This window comes from Nilaparvata lugens, chromosome X (genome assembly GCF_014356525.2).
Source record: "Nilaparvata lugens isolate BPH chromosome X, ASM1435652v1, whole genome shotgun sequence".
Classification (NCBI taxonomy): domain Eukaryota; kingdom Metazoa; phylum Arthropoda; class Insecta; order Hemiptera; family Delphacidae; genus Nilaparvata; species Nilaparvata lugens.
The window spans coordinates 61,970,158-61,988,238 of record NC_052518.1 but is presented as its reverse complement, the minus strand read 5'-3'; the positions used below and the strand labels follow the sequence as shown (position 1 = coordinate 61,988,238).

The 18,081-nt window shown below is 34.5% G+C and overlaps 1 protein-coding gene across 5 annotated transcripts in view; it reads right to left on the bottom strand.

The window, feature by feature from the left end:
• Positions 1 to 252: 252 nt before the first annotated feature.
• Positions 253 to 18,081, bottom strand: part of LOC111055710 (septin-1) — a 66,146-nt gene continuing 48,317 nt past the window's right edge. For all 5 annotated transcript variants that reach the window (XM_039441316.1, XM_039441318.1, XM_039441317.1 and 2 more), the window contains 2 exons: positions 17,528 to 17,629; positions 253 to 665 (listed from right to left, as the gene is read on the bottom strand). In XM_039441316.1, the coding sequence (XP_039297250.1) occupies positions 533 to 665; positions 17,528 to 17,629 (235 nt within the window). In that variant the 3' untranslated portion in view covers positions 253 to 532. The remainder of the gene's footprint in view (positions 666 to 17,527; positions 17,630 to 18,081) is intronic.

Below are 18,081 nucleotides of genomic sequence, written 5' to 3'. Positions count from 1 at the left end.
CATCGAAACGTCAATACATTGTATGTACGCTATCTGTATATCTCCTACTACATGTCATCCCATAGATATATCGATATATATTCGAACATTTTCTCATTCCTTATTATAAGTTCCATCATAGAGAAAGCATAGTCGATTTCTCATAGGATAGGGACCGTTTTCGAGTCAGGTACATTTGACAGATGAGTAGTTCGACAACAGTGTTATAGGCTATGTAATAGGCTATTACGATTCAAATAATAAAAACTCCAATCCATTTATGAATTTAATGTTTACATTGTTTACTCACTGCTTATTTATTACAATATTCAACCTGAGTGTTGATATAAAAAATACGATATGAGTTATAAAAATAAGACATTATATCATAAGACATCACGAATTTCAAAATAGTTATTTACCTAATATAAATATTCAATTTAATCAATTGCGGAAATAAATATTTTTTGAGATTGTTCACAAAAACATTTATAATAGAAACATACTATAAACCTAACCTTAGTCTATGATTAAAAAGCAGAAAAGACAATTGTTACGGATGTTGCTGTTGCTGCATTTGAGCCTGCATCTTAGCCAACATCTCTTGCATGCGTTTCAGCTCAGCCTCCTTCTCTTGCAGGATTCTGTCTTTCTCTCCAGGAGCAGCCTTGTCCCCATCGATAATCCTGTAAAACACAGTCTCATTTTCATACTGTATTTCAACCATAGACATCATTAATGATAACAAAGGCAACATTTATAAATCGAATGAATAGGAAGATTTCACAATAAATATGATAGTGAATCATATACTAAATACGCCTGTAATTCAATACAGCAGACACTTTCGATTAATTCAAAATACTTAGAATTAAGATGAATTTATAGAAAAGAATAGATTTTTCAGACTGCAATTAAATGAGTTATTATATGATATACATTATGAAACATACCAATTTATCATTACCGGTTCATCATTCAAGTATTCTAACTGGCTACATACATCTACTGTGGAAAATTATGTTTTTAGCACATTTTGCCTGTCATATCAAAAAGGCTGGCCACTAAAGTAACTAATGTACGATACGACTACACAGCCCTGAACGTCACTAGCAGTCACTTCCGACGCAGGTGTGCAATAGTGTGCTCTTGCAGGTCAGCTGTTAAAGAACACTGTTTGCCTGTCAGTTGAAGATGTCCGATGAAACGTTACGTTTTTTTTTTTTTTAAGATTACGTCCTAAAGACTCCAGTCATGGAGTATAAGACAAGTCATGTTATTACATAATAATTCTAACACTAAGTAGTTCAACCTAGTTTAGGTTTGAGAGGAATTCTTGTACACTATAAAAAGCTCTATCAACTAAATATTTTTTAATTTGTTTTTTGAAGTAATTTGTTTGTTTAGTAATTCTAAAAAAAACGCATGATTATTTGTCTTTTATGAGTTCGCATGGGTTTGAGTCCTTTGTCAATAGAAAAACTCGTCCCGCTTCAAATACTTGTATAGACCATATTTTTTCTAAATCCAAACATAATGACTCATTAAAAACAGCTGTTTTAGAAATGTCAATTACTGATCATTATGCGACTGCTCTTCACGCATCAATTGAAAAAGATGTTTGTTCTCAATCTAGTCAGCCATGTAAGTTTATTGAAGTGAGGAATGTTATTAAGAAGAAAAGTTGTTAGAGGAGAGTGCTTTAATGAATTGGGAGATTGACGCGAATAGAAGTATTGAAACATTAGTAAATGAATTTGTAAATAATGTAAATACATGCATCAGTAGAGCAACAGTTATTAAAAAGGTTAATACAACTAAAAAAAACATTTGAATCCTTGGATGTCCAATGGAATTCTTGAGTCCTTAACTATAAGAGATAGATTATATAGAAAATTGAGAAATGAACCATTCAATGTAGAGCTGAGAAGGAAATTCCTGTCTTACAGAAATAGAATTGATTGATTGATTATATGCCTTTATTAGGGCGGAGTTAGGACTCCTGGTCCTCTCTGCCACACAACCCTTTACAAAAGAAGAAAAATTTACATAAGAACAGAAAAAAATAGATTACATATTATGTAATAAGATTACATAAGATTAATATATAAGTAGATAAAACTATTAATCAAAATACAATAACATATAATAAAAGAGAATTTACTTTATTTATTTATACAATTGGAAACAATATTTCAAATTCCACTAGATAAATCTATAGGAAAACCTATCAGAAATGAAGATCTAATCAAGTTGCCATTCACTCACACATGCACACAAAACAACCCTAAAAATAAAGATTTTACAAAGTATAATAATTATCAAAACAATATATTAAGATGAAATATTTTTGTATCTGTAGTTGCATAAAAGGTAGAAATGAGTTAAATTCATGTAGATTGATACAATGTAAAATAGACAATAAAAATAAAGCTGAACCCGACCCAAGCCTAATCTGCGCCACCAGATCCCAGCCAATTCAATACTGCCGCGCCAAACAGAGCTCGATCGCCAATACTCTTCACAGTTGGAGGCAACAGATTCCAGATCCGACAAGCTGATACATGGAATGATTTATTATACATAGATGTTCTATGATTTGGAATAACCAATAGTTGGGAGCCCTGCCTGGTACCTCTCACACTACGATCTCCAATAAATACAAATTTATGTGCCAAATAACCTGGGGTTTTTACATGCAAAAGGTCATGAAGCAGCATCAGAATGTGATACTCCCTCATTTTCTTGAGTTTTGGCACATGTAGTTGCTGGAAAAATGGGGTGATATGATCATCTCTTCTTAGATTGAAGATGAACCGGATGCAATAGTTCTGAGCCCTCTGCAGTCGCTCAGACAAGGCCACAGTCATGTCATTGATCACAATGTCACCGTAAGAGAAGTATGGGAAAATTAATGACTTAACCAGCATCACTTTCACATGAAGTGGAATGAAGTCACTAACTTTCTTAAGCGAGTGGATACCTGCAAATACCTTATCACAGGTGGTGTTGATTTGTTTCGTCCAGTCGAGTGTTTTGTCTATTGTCAGTCCCAGATTTCTAACAAAGTCACTGTAATTCAAATTTATGTCATTTATTTTGATGTATGGTCCATTATCAAAGTTGAAACCTCGGCGAGTCATGAGTTTAGTGTAGCCAATAATTATTGCCTTGGATTTCGTTTCATTAATTTATTCTAAGTCCATGTTTCAAAGTCCAGTCCGTAAGAGTCTCAAGTTCACTATTCATATTGTCAACTGTAGCAGTAAAGTCGTTAAAGTCAAAGTGGATGTACAATTGCAGGTCATCGGCATATAGGTGTTGTTTGGAGAATCTGAAGATATTGGTTACATCATTTATATATATACTGAACAAAAGAGGCCCAAGTACAGACCCCTGGGGAACGCCCCTCCCTAAAATGTGATAGCCAGATGAGAACCCATTGTACTTAACAGATTGGCACCTGTTACTCAGGTAGGAACCGAACCAATCCACTACATGAGTGGAGAACCCCAAATTCCTCAGTTTTTTCAACAGGAGAGGGTGGTAGACGCAATCGAAAGCTTTACTGAAATCTATCAGCACTAGCAGAGTAGCCAGTCTTCCATCCATCGCTCTACGAATATCCTCAGTCACACAAAGCAATGCAGTGGTGGTACTGTGGCCTTTCTTAAAACCAGATTGAAAATCACTTAGAGAATTGTTCATTGTAAGATAATTATTAACCTGCTGATGCACTACCCTCTCTAAACCCTTAGAAAGGGGTGAGAGAATATGTATGGGCCTGAAGTCAGACGGTGAAACGGGATTTGGTATTTTATTGAGGGGTAAGACGGCTGAGTATTTCCAGTAGGTTGGAAAAATGGAAGATAGAAGTGAAAAGTTATACAAATGTGTTATATAAGGAAGAGTGACAGGGATAGTATCTCTTATGAACTTTATAGGAAGAGAGTCCTCACCAACTGCATTGCTTCTGATCCTGTTTAGGCAGTGGAAAACTTGAAGTTCCGAAACTTCAGAAAATTCGAACTCATTTTCAAGAGCGTTTACTCGGAGAGTGTCTGCATATGCACGGGCACCCTCATCACTGACTGGGACATTGCAGAAAAAAGAGTTGAGCTCTTCAAGGCTATGAGTAATGTTAGGCAGTTTCTTCTCTTTACCCAACCCCATACTTTTCACGGTTCTCCAGACAATTGCAGAGGAACGATTGTCTGTCAGTAGGGCTCGAAAGTAATGGGATTTTGAATTTCGTATCCTCAGCTTACAACGATTCCTAAGCCTTTTGTACTCTGCAAACATCATTGGACACCCACATATCTTAGCCAAGCGGAATTTTTTGTCACGCTCGTTCATAAGCTGACGTATGTCCGGTGTTATCCAGGGAGCTGGTCTCCTAGTTACCTTTTTGCACCTCAACGGCACATGTTTATTGAACAGCTCGCACATAATTTGTTGGAATACTTCCAGCTTCTCATCAATAGTAGCAGCCATGACAACATGATGCCAAGGAACAGTGAAAAGGTCAGCAAACAACTCCGAGTAGTTAATATTCTTATAATCATGGTATCTTATGATTCTTGCTTGTGACTTGGGGGCTTTCACAGCATAAATGCAATAAACCAGATCATGAGCTGAGAGACCCGGCACTGGCACCTGTCCGTGACTCTTCACAGCATCAGCATCACAAACAGAGACAAGATCCAACAAAGTGTGGGAAGTGGCTGTGTGGTGTGTAGCCTGTAGCGGAAGTATTGTCATATTGCAAGTAAAAAATATTGTCTTTAGTTGTGTCAAGTCAAAAGTGTCACGTCCAAGCAAGTCTGTGTTAAAGTCACCCATAACAATGACATGACTGTAAGCCGGCATACACTGTAGGAGAGCGTCCTCGAATTCACACATATATCCTATGTGTGGAGGGCGGTAACAAACTTCAATCAACCTTTTGGAATTCGCCGCAACTATTTCAATAAACATAAATTCAGGCCTGTTCGGTCTGGAATTGTCGGACTGGAATAAAACTTTGGCTTTCAAATCTTCCTTTGCAAAAACAGCAACTCCCCCACCATTCTTATGAAGCCTATCATTCCTGAATATGCTAAAATTATCAATCTGAATAGCCTTTGACGATATTGAAGGCTTCAGCCATGTTTCAGAGACCAACATCACATCACAGATCTGTGTGCCAAACAAATCACGGAATTCATCAATGTGACACTGCAGTGACTGTGCATTCACATGACATATTTTAAAAAAATTCTTGTGAGGCGAAAAAGCTTGTTCAATCAAGCCCTTCGTGCTTGGCGTGGATGCACTATCATCTGGAGCTACACTCATGAGAATGATGACAAGACCAAGAGCCAGGGCACATGAAGGCAAGAGTCGAGCTAATCAATACATAGTTGATGTAATAAACGAAGGATTCAAACCACTCATACACACATGCACACACACGTTATTATAAAATTACCTGAGAAAAGTAAATCGCCAATCATAATGACAGAAGGTTCGAGCAGAAACTGAACTGTACTTTATATCTAGATTATAAAAGCTGGATACAAGAGCTTGTCAACCATTACTAGCTTCAAAGCAGAAGATTCTTGACAAACTAAAGAATAAGAACGTGCTAGTCAAGAACCCAACATGAGGAGCAATTATAATTTATGATAATAACGAAACAGTGGATAAGATTTAGAGTAATTAACTGAAGTAATGTAAAATAGAGGTTACAATAGTTTGCTATTATTATGATGAAGCAAAAGAATATATATTTTTTTTTTTAAGATTACATCCTAAAGACTCCAGTCATGGAGTATAAGACAAGTCATTTTATTACATAATAATTCTAACACTAAGTAGTTCAACCTAGTTTAGGTTTGAGAGGAATTCTTGTACACTATAAAAAGCTCTATCAACTAAATATTTTTTAATTTGTTTTTTGAAAATCTTCAAATCATCATTACTTTTCAAGATTTGAGGTAGCTTGTTATAAAATTTCCTACCAATATAATCTGGTTTTTGTTCAAATAACCTACTATTGTGACCCATTATATGATAATCTGCTCTGTTTCGCGTATTATACTCATGAACATCTGAATTCTGGATCACACCACTCGTTTTCACATGCATTACAACTTCATATACATACAAAGATGGCACTGTTAATAGACCAAGCTTTTTAAATAAAGGCCTACAAGAGTCTAACCTATTCACTTTCTCTATACATCTGAGTGCCTTCTTTTGAATCTTAAACACCCTGTCCATATTTTGTTGAGATGAATTACCCCATACTAAAATAGCATACCTAATATGAGATAGTATAAGTCCATGGTAAGCAGTTAACAGTAGTTTTTTATCATTCAGCCTAGCAAGCTGCCGCAGGACAAATACCCCAGATGATATCTTATTACATATCCTCTCAATGTAAGGATGCCATGTTAATTTCCTGTCCAATAAAATTCCCAAGAATGCTACTTTCTCTTCTTGGTCTAATTCATTTTCCTCTACAAACACATTTATTTCTCTATCCTCTACTGAATTATATTTACTTTTGAATTGTAGGAATTGACATTTCTTACTATTTATTGTTAATTGCCTTTGCTTCAAGAATTGGACAATTGACTGTACTCCAGTAAAAGCATTTATTTCTAGACTATCTAATAAATAATTGTTAAAGATAAGCGATGTGTCATCAGCAAACAACAGAGCTCTGTGATCTTTTAACTCTTTTGGTAATTGGTTCACATACAACAGAAACAGTAAGGGACCCAGAATTGAGCCTTGAGGTACTCCAGCCTGGACCTCCAGTTTTTGAGATTTAATTTTTACTATTTCATTCCCATCCATCTTGGTAAGCTCAACACACTGGTTTCTACCTATGAGATATGATTCAAACCATTTTAGTTCTATACCATTCACACCTACAGTTTTTAGTATTTCCAATACTATTCTATGGTTCACACAATCAAAAGCTTTGGATAAATCAAGAAATATTGCGGCTGCCTTCTCACCTGAATCTATTATATCTATTAGTCTTTCAACAAGGGATACTATTGCAGTCTTAGTAGATTTCCCTTTCTGGAACCCATGCTGTTCATCACATATGAAATTAATTTCTTCCAGGTGCATCAATAGCCTATTTAAAACTACTCTTTCAAAAATTTTACTTATTACATTTAGAATACTAATGGGTCTATAATTTTCAACTCTTTCAGAATCACCGCTCTTGAAAATTGGCAAAATTTTTCCTTGTTTCAGATCATCAGGGAAAATACCCTGCTCTAGTGAAGTATTAAGGAGATGCAATAAAGGGTCCAGTAATTCATTTTCACATTCTTTTAAAATTTTGCTTGAGACCCCATCCAATCCTACTGTTTTTTTGTTATTAAAATTTTTTATTATTCTTGACAACTCTCCACGTTAGTGGCTGGCCTAACCATTACAAACTTCTAACTGGATATGACTAGAATTGCGGCTCATTTACACCGGAAATGATAATTCAAGTATCATTATTGAGCACCCACAAAATTATAAAATTGATGAAAAAATGCGATCTTCCACCATCTTGACATTCCCTTTCGTTAACAAATCATTACCGGACTGTTTCTATTATTTTGGCGTCAAGAATCACACTAAGAAATTTGGAGGATTTCAGTGAAATAATCTGTAAATGAAGTATAGTGCAATAGATCAAAGTCACTTGACCTGAACGATAAGATTTGAAAAATTAAATTAAATTTATCAAATAATATTAGTTTATGAACAGTGAATCTTCAAGTTGATATTTTTAATTAGTAAAGGAAATATCCATAGACTTCAATGACAGAGACGGTCTACATTTAAAACACTAGACCGGCCATTACTATCATTACATCCATTCTAACTTCATCCTTGAAAGAACGAAGCAAATGTCTGGATTTGTCTGGTTCTGTAGCATCAAAAAAAAGTACTTATGTGAAGTACTAATACACTCATGTACTTACGTCAAGTACTTAAAAACTCATGTGCGTTTGCATGTCAAGTACTTCTTGATACTTCACGCACGATTTCGTTCCACTGCTCATTGAAATTCTCAACGATAAAGACAAGTTTCTCTAGCTTGAGGCTTTGCAACAGGCTAAAAAAACTTTTTACAGATAACTTTATACTTTTCAAAGTTTTTTGATTTGGATACTATAAAATTATCAAAATGAAAAGAGTTTTTATTTAATAAATAAAATAAAAATAAAAAGAATTGGGTTGCGCGACTTCTCTACCACTGTGTATTATAGTAATATAATTAACTCCAAATACCGCAATAATTCCGTGATCACTCGTATATCAAGTCATCTATAATCTAGAATATATTATACTAGTTTCAACCATTGGCAATTTTCAAGTTAAAATGTTAAATGTTGTCTATATTTTGAGAAAAACAACGGCTATGAAAATGAAAGTTTTACAAGTTTTTATTAATTTGAATAAAGTAGCCTATGTAAGTGGAGTGATTTTAGAAAATGATGTATTGCTTGTAAGATATGCCAAAATTTGTAGGAAACACCACGCTGGGGTTCGTAGGAAACGCTTATCAATAACCCTCTTAGATAACCCTAAGGAGTATAAAGTATAGATGGATAACATCTAAGGTTGTGCAACTCGCTTTTGAAAAATTTCTAGATTTTCTCAAGTAATTCTATTTGGGTACTATTAAGTTATAAAATTAACCAAATTTCCAAGGAAGACCTGTTTTTACCATTTTTACCTTTTGAGATAACTAAGCGCACCTAAATTTTAAATCATTGAACCATTTCGTTTTTCAAACGGATAACTTAGAAATAAAAATGGTGAAAAAATGTATTTCGTTTTTCCATTTTGGTACCGTAGCTTGATAGTAACTTGAAAAATGACACTAAAACGTTTTTAAGAACGTGATACACAGCTTTAATGTTCGGTACTCAAATCAGTTCTTAGCTCACCCAGTTGACCGAAATGGAATAGCCTACTATGGATCAAGTTGTTTGAAAAAAATGATAGGAGAACGCAATATAAAAAACCAATGAAAAATCTTGGATAAGTGCGTAACTCTGGAATAATTAGAAATGGTTATTTGTGCAACTAGTGCGCAAAGTGACAGTTTGCTGCACCACGCACGAGCCGTAGGCGAGGGCGGAATGGTTTCTTGAGTGCAGCAGAGGAACTTTGCGCACGTATTCCACATTAAATTTTTCCTACAGTTACCATTGAATTTGAAAAGTGGTTGATTATGGATGAAATGATGGCTGAAATCCATCAAATGTTTGTCTGTATAATTTTGTTATTAATGACAACTTTAATTTATTTTAAACTTGATAATCCAATTGAAAATTAATAATCGATAATCTATTCAAATTAAACATTAAATTAATCCAATTAATTTGGAAATTTCAATAATTTTGAGCAAATCTTAATTTCTAAATAATTTTTCAACCAATCAATTTATGAATGAGAAAAATATTATTTGAAATAATTAATAATATTCAAAATGTATAATTTGATGAGTTGATGAGTAAAAAATATAGATAGAACAAATTTGCATTCAAAATACACGCCAACAATGTCAACAGCTGATTGGAATGGCTGCAAGATAATACGCAAAGTATTAAGAGTACGCAAAGTAATACTTTGCGCACTAGAGCGGAAAAGTGATTCTTTGCGTTCTGTAATCAGTGCAGGAATGGTCACTTTTCAAGGTAACTGTAGGAAATAGTATATTTCGCCCCACTTGGATGTAATGAGCTGGTTTTCGTGCATCATATGGAGGCCGAAAATGATTGTTTTCTGACCAGGCCGGTAAAAGTTTTACGGCCCTAGGGCTGTAAAATAACCTTGAAGTCAGCTGATTCTGATTTGATGTGAACGTGTTTACAAAATAGTTTATGAAACGGAATCAGTTTATGCTTCTAGAATTGAATAAGTATTATGCAATAAGATACTATCATTTTATTTGGATGAATAAAATACGGATAAGATATATATGATAAACTATTCAAATTCTATTTTCAGAGTAGGATAGAACCTCTAACCTAAACTTCCGAAGTCAACGACAACAAGCATTGTTAACGTTGACATTCAGATTGGCCAAATTTCAAGTGTGCTAAAACAGCTGATCAAAAAACTTTTCATTATTTGTGTTTATTATTCAAGAATCAAAACATTTATAATAATATCATCTTATTATCATTTGGAAGAATAAAAAGTATAAACTCAACCTCTTACATAATTGAAAATAATCTTTTAGGTTATTTAGACAAATCAGAATAAAAAATAAAAATACTTGGACAATTTCCTGATATTCAGATTATCTCAGATTTGCTAGAGCTATGACCTTCCTGTTTTGCTTTCGGAAGTGTCTAATAAACAATTATTCTCATATTCATATTGTTTATTTTTCTGTGTGGCGAAAAATAACGTTCTCACCATGGGCAAAAATGTTTTTTCGGCACTCAATCTTTTCTAGTCCAAGGCCTACGGCCTCGGACTTGAAAACAAATTTCGAGCCGGAAAAGTCTCATTTTCAGCCCTAGGTGCGAAATATACTATTAATACGCTCTCTCCTGTCCTTAGCGAGCATGTGAACCTCTTACCTGTGAACATCTTCAACAGTCATATTCTAAGACGTAGCAAATAGATGAAAATATTTAGTTTGTAAAACTCTTCATTTTCGTCTTACAGCTTTCCCTTAGTATTTATTTCATTGACAGTAACAAATCATAATTACAATATAATATGATTGGGAGAAGACAACAGGCATAGCCCAAAACTGTCTTCTCCCAAATTTTTACAAATAAAAGTTTCAAAAAAGAATGAGGTTATGATTTTACTTTTCACTTCAAAAAGTCCAATTTCCACTTTAAAACAAATGACATTTAAAACTATTTAAACATAAAAACTATTGGAACATGGAATGGTATTGTCATGATTAAACCTATAATAGTACAATTGGAATTTGTATCGAAGAAATGCAGATTAATAATAGAATATCTGTCATGCCAAGACCAACCAAACCGTTCACAAAAAATGTTGATATACATTTTTTTTTTGATCATTTCTTATACTTTCGATGAAAGTATTTTTTATTAGTTCTTAATAAAAAAGTATGTCCTAAAATAGATTCTTAGGATAGATTAAATTTGTCTAATTTTGTCTGATTGGATATCTTACTGTTGGATATTTTTTTGGAATGGGAAAAACATGTATTTTCAAAAAATTGTAAAAATCCAAATAGTTTATTATTTCTACTCATTTTTATTAGTATCTAGCAGGAACCTGTGCTCCGCAAGGATCTATTTTCAAACTTGATAATCTAAAATTTTGAAGAATTGAAAATAGGCCTATAACCATCCTTGGTTAATTAAGAATCTAGCCTATATGCAAAATTTCAAGTTAATTAGTCCAGTAGTTCAGACGTGATGATGCGTCAAACATAATTTTCCTATTCCGTACATGTATAAGCCAACTCTTTACTTTATTATAGATATGGTTAATGACTGAAGGGATAGGAGTGTGGAACAGAATAGTTGTAAAACTATGATAGCACCAGAAGTGTCTCAAACAAAATAGTGTTTGAGACTACACACAAAAAATGTGTAAACAACAGAACTGAAAGTGTTCAACCTTATCATTCTACCTCCATTTAGAGATGTTTTTGTTTGAGCCGAATAAAATCTTCTATCTTCTATATATATATAAGAATCTGGTGTGGTACACTCACACAAATTTCCTTGCTCATTGAACTGTGAGCCTCATTTTTAAACGAGAATAATTTAGAGGGATAACATAATGACAATTGGCGGCAACATATTTGAAACTACGATCAGACTACTGTATATTTGTATATATAATTGTTTTCAGAGTACATTTTCCTTTGTGTAAATTGTGAAATTCGATGATTCTTTTAAAAGTCGTCAAAACAGCTTTTCTACACATGAAAATCACGACTATGTGTTCTTTTTATAAACTGCTGTAACTACCTACCTCATGCACGAGAAGGAGTTTACAAAGTCCATTTCTCAAGGATGGGGTGGACCCCATTAGTTTCCAAGGAAAAAGGCTCATGTCAGTTGAGAGAGCTGATAAATAACTATACAGGGTATGAATTTGAAATAAATCAGTCAAGTCATTTTTGAGAAAATCGTGAAAAACATGGTTTTTTAGTAATTATCCGCCATTTTTCTCAAGAATATTATGGAGCTCCTGCAATTTTCCCAGAAATGAGACTCATGTCAGTTGATAGGGCCTATAAATGGCTATCCATGGTATAAATTTGAAGAAAATCGTTTTTGAGAAAAACATGTTTTTTTAGTAATTATCTGCCATTTTTTCAAGAATATTACGGAGCTCCTACAATTTTCCCAGAAATGAGACTCATGTCAGGTGATAGGGCTTATAAATAGCTATCCATGGAATGAATTTGAAGAAAATCTTTGGAGCCGTTTTCGAGAAAATCGTGAAAAACATGGTTTTTTAGTAATTATCCGCCATTTTTCTCAAGAATATTACGGAGCTCCTGCAATTTTCCCAGAAATGAGACTAACGTCAGTTGATAGGGCTTATAAGTAGCTATCCAAAGTATAAATTTGAAGAAAATCGTTAGAGCAGTTTTCGAGAAAACCGTGAAAAACATGGTTTTTTAGTAATTATCCGACATTTTTTCCGCCATCTTGAATTGAATTTTATTGAATTTCTTATTGTCGGGTCTCATGGTATAAGGACCTTAAGTTTAAAATTTCAAGTCAATCGGTTAATTAGGAATGGAGTTATCGTGTTCACAGACATATTTTTTTAAATTTCGTCAAAACAGCTGTTCTACAGATTGAATATCTCGACTATGTGTTCTTTTTATAAACTGCTCTACCTACCTACCTCATGCATGAGAAGGAGTTTACAAAGTCCATTTCTCAAGGATGGTGTGAACCCCATTAGTTTCCAAGGGAAAAGACTCATGCCAGTTGATAGAGCTGATAAATAACTATACACGGTATGAATTTGAAATAAATCAGTCAAGTCATTTTTGAGAAAATCGTGAAAAACATGGTTTTTTAGTAATACCTGCCATTTTTCTCAAGAATATTATGCAGCTCCTGCAATTTTCCCAGAAATGAGACTAACGTCAGTTGATAGGGCTCATAAATAGCTATCCATGGTATAAATTTGAAGAAAATCGTTAGAGCGGTTTTCGAGAAAACCATGAAAAACATGGTTTTTTAGTAATTATCCGCCATTTTTTCTGCCATCTTGAATTGAATATTTTTGAATTTCTTATTGTCGGGTCCTCATGGTATAAGGACCTTAAGTTTAAAATTTCAAGTCAATCGATTGATTAGGAATGGAGTTATCTTGTTCACAGACATACACACATACACACACAGACCAACACCCAAAAATCATGTTCTTGGACTCAGGGGACATTGAAACGTATAGAAAACTTGAAAGTGGGGTACCTTAATTTTTTTTGGAAAGCAATACTTTCCTTACCTATGGTAGTAGGGCAAGGAAAGTAAAAATTTGAGGTACCCTAATTTCATGTTTTCTATAATATGTTAAATTACTTTCCTTGCCCTATTACCGTAGGTAAGGAAAGTATTGCTTTCCAAAAAAATTTAAGGTACCCCAATTTCATGTTTTATATACATTTGAAGGTCCCCTGAGTCCAAAAACATGATTTTTGGGTGTTGGTCTGTGTGTGTGTCTGTGAACACGATAACTCCATTCCTAATTAACCAATTGACTTGGAATTTTAAACTTAAGGTCCTTATACCATGAGGATCCGACAATAAGAGATTCAATAAAATTCAAAATGACGGAAAAAATTGCGGATAATGGCCAAAAAACCATGTTTTTCACGGTTTTCTCGAAAACGACACTAACGATTTTCTTCAAATTTATACCCTAGATAGCTATTTATAATCCCTATCAACTGGCATGAGTCCCATTTCTGGGAAAATTGCAGGAGCTCCATAATATTCTTGAGAAAAATTGCGGATAATTACTAAAAAACCATGTTATTCACGGTTTTCTCGAAAACGGCTCCAACGATTTTCTTCAAATTTATACCCTAGATAACAATTTATAAGCCCTATCAACTGACATGAGTCCCATTCCTGTGAAAATTGCAGGATCTCCGTAATATTCTTGAGAAAAATGGCGGATAATTACTAAAAAACCATGTTATTCACGGTTTTCTCGAAAACGGCTCCAACGATTTTCTTCAAATTTATACCCTAGATAGCTATTTATAAGCCCTATCAACTGACATGAGTCCCATTCCTGGGAAAATTGCAGGATCTCCGTAATATTCTTGAGAAAAATGGCGGATAATTACTAAAAAAACATCACTATCCCCCCCTTAGAGATGTTGATCTCCAATATCCAGATTTCCTTGATAAGGTGGTAGACGATTGAAGTGTACAACCTTTGGTTTAGTTCTTCATTCAGTTTTCTTAATTCTGTACACATATATTATCCTCTTCACAATGTAGTACGGGCCTTCCCTTGCTCTTTCTAATTTTGAGCGTACCTTTTTTTTTTTTAATTGCAAAATTCGATTCTTCCAACAACAAACAATTGGGATTCTTCGGATTTCCAATGAAACTTAAACCATTAGATATAGCAGCATTTGATCCTCAACCTTGTGGGCTCCATTGTGTCCCCACCAACGATGTCTCAAACCTCTAAATCGAATACTCTGCTCAGCCAAACCTCAGGACAGACACACTTCCTCCCTGCCAGATAGCCATGCTTCTGCAGTTCCAGACAGCCGTGCTTCTTACCTGCCAGACCTCCATGTCTGCAGTTCCAAACAAGACACACTTCCTCCCTGCCAGATAGCCATGCTTCTGCAGTTCCGCACAGCCGTGCTTCTTCCCTGCCAGACCTCCATGTCTGCAGTTCCAAACAAGACACGCTTCCTCCCTGCCAGACAGCCATGCTTCTGCAGTTCCCGACAGCTGTGCTTCCACTCAGCTACATGCTGAGGACTGAGGAGTCCCATTCGAGCTAGTGACACCCTCACTTGTTCCTGATTTTCTCACTTATACTCTAATGCATGTCGTAACCTGCACACCCTAGGCAGTTACCTGTGTACACACTCTATGTGTGACTTCCTTGAGGCACCAAACAATGACGGTCTGATGCTTGCAAATATTCATCTCTGATATTCTAGGTCGAGAGATAGAAATACCCTTTTTATCTTGGCATTGTCATTGAATAACTTTCAATATTTAAAACCATTTCACAATCAGTCAGATCATTCTCAATTCATCTATTTGATTGAGATCATTCTTCATCAAAAAGAAGTTTAAATTCATAAAATCTTGTTTTAAAATTCATAAAATTTTTAAATCAGTCAGACCATGTTACAAGAACAATATCTCCAATCGCCTGTATTTCTTCTAAGAGTCATCCATCATATTCTCTTTTTCCCCATCAACACTAACATAAACAATCTCAAACAATTTGAAAATTTTCATGTTGCGAGTTTTGTCTAATATTAGATACAGATTCTAGCATACCTTCTTAGAGCAAGTTTACCAACTCCTTGAGTGCTTCCATCACTATTTTTTATCTTGCTCGCATTTTCATGCAAAACTTCTTTTTAATGTAACAAACTTTTAGCACAATTTGAAGATTCAATCCCACTTCTGACACCAATGTTTTAAATGTGCTTTTGTAATTAACACTTTATTCATTAAAAGTTTATATTTATGAACAAGATAAAAATAAAATACTACATCAATTTGAAACGTTCATCACAAAACTCTCACCTGTTATCTTTTTATAAACAGTTTGTTGCCAAAAAGTCACCCTTGGCAAACGTGTTCTCACATGATTAGTATCCATGTAGAGCTAGCTAGTAATATTCTTGAGAAAAATGGCGGATAATTACTAAAAAAACATCACTATCCCCCCCTTAGAGATGTTGATCTCCAATATCCAGATTTCCTTGATAAGGTGGTAGACGATTGAAGTGTACAACCTTTGGTTTAGTTCTTCATTCAGTTTTCTTAATTCTGTACACATATATTATCCTCTTCACAATGTAGTACGGGCCTTCCCTTGCTCTTTCTAATTTTGAGCGTACCTTTTTTTTTTTTAATTGCAAAATTCGATTCTTCCAACAACAAACAATTGGGATTCTTCGGATTTCCAATGAAACTTAAACCATTAGATATAGCAGCATTTGATCCTCAACCTTGTGGGCTCCATTGTGTCCCCACCAACGATGTCTCAAACCTCTAAATCGAATACTCTGCTCAGCCAAACCTCAGGACAGACACACTTCCTCCCTGCCAGATAGCCATGCTTCTGCAGTTCCAGACAGCCGTGCTTCTTACCTGCCAGACCTCCATGTCTGCAGTTCCAAACAAGACACACTTCCTCCCTGCCAGATAGCCATGCTTCTGCAGTTCCGCACAGCCGTGCTTCTTCCCTGCCAGACCTCCATGTCTGCAGTTCCAAACAAGACACGCTTCCTCCCTGCCAGACAGCCATGCTTCTGCAGTTCCCGACAGCTGTGCTTCCACTCAGCTACATGCTGAGGACTGAGGAGTCCCATTCGAGCTAGTGACACCCTCACTTGTTCCTGATTTTCTCACTTATACTCTAATGCATGTCGTAACCTGCACACCCTAGGCAGTTACCTGTGTACACACTCTATGTGTGACTTCCTTGAGGCACCAAACAATGACGGTCTGATGCTTGCAAATATTCATCTCTGATATTCTAGGTCGAGAGATAGAAATACCCTTTTTATCTTGGCATTGTCATTGAATAACTTTCAATATTTAAAACCATTTCACAATCAGTCAGATCATTCTCAATTCATCTATTTGATTGAGATCATTCTTCATCAAAAAGAAGTTTAAATTCATAAAATCTTGTTTTAAAATTCATAAAATTTTTAAATCAGTCAGACCATGTTACAAGAACAATATCTCCAATCGCCTGTATTTCTTCTAAGAGTCATCCATCATATTCTCTTTTTCCCCATCAACACTAACATAAACAATCTCAAACAATTTGAAAATTTTCATGTTGCGAGTTTTGTCTAATATTAGATACAGATTCTAGCATACCTTCTTAGAGCAAGTTTACCAACTCCTTGAGTGCTTCCATCACTATTTTTTATCTTGCTCGCATTTTCATGCAAAACTTCTTTTTAATGTAACAAACTTTTAGCACAATTTGAAGATTCAATCCCACTTCTGACACCAATGTTTTAAATGTGCTTTTGTAATTAACACTTTATTCATTAAAAGTTTATATTTATGAACAAGATAAAAATAAAATACTACATCAATTTGAAACGTTCATCACAAAACTCTCACCTGTTATCTTTTTATAAACAGTTTGTTGCCAAAAAGTCACCCTTGGCAAACGTGTTCTCACATGATTAGTATCCATGTAGAGCTAGCTAGTACTATACATGAAGTATGATAATAGTTAATGAAGTAATTATATAATATATTTATATTAAACAATTGAATAAAAGTGAGGTAAAATGATAATAAATCATCAAATAAGAATAACATACGTTGCTCTTTTCGGTACAGCAGCTCCCTTGGCAAGGCGTTCCGAACGATAGTTCTCATAATGCACTTCTTGAGTCACTTCTTGTAAATCCTGCATATGGGTACTGAAAATGAAAAACACATTTATACATTTTTGATAATTCCAAAGTTTTGTATCCTTAAAAACGCTTTACTACTTTGAATAGATACAATAATATAGTAAATCAGTTCGAGTTGATGAGTACACCTCACTATGCTTGGTCAACCATTTATGTACTCATGACTAAATGTTATATAAAATGATATTATATATTATATAATATTATGAGTACATAAATAGTTGACTGGTCTACTCATCAACCTCATTAACTCGAACAGATTAACATTCATCTGTATGTATTTATTTGTTGTAACACATTTTCAGAACAACACATCATGATGATTTCCATTTTGTAAGAATGTCAATTTTCTAGTTGCGTGATGAAGTATGTGTAGGGTTTTTTAAACAGTTTACGTTTTGAGGATAATACAAAATAAAAAGGGGATATTGAATAATAAGATTTTATCAACTTTTTAG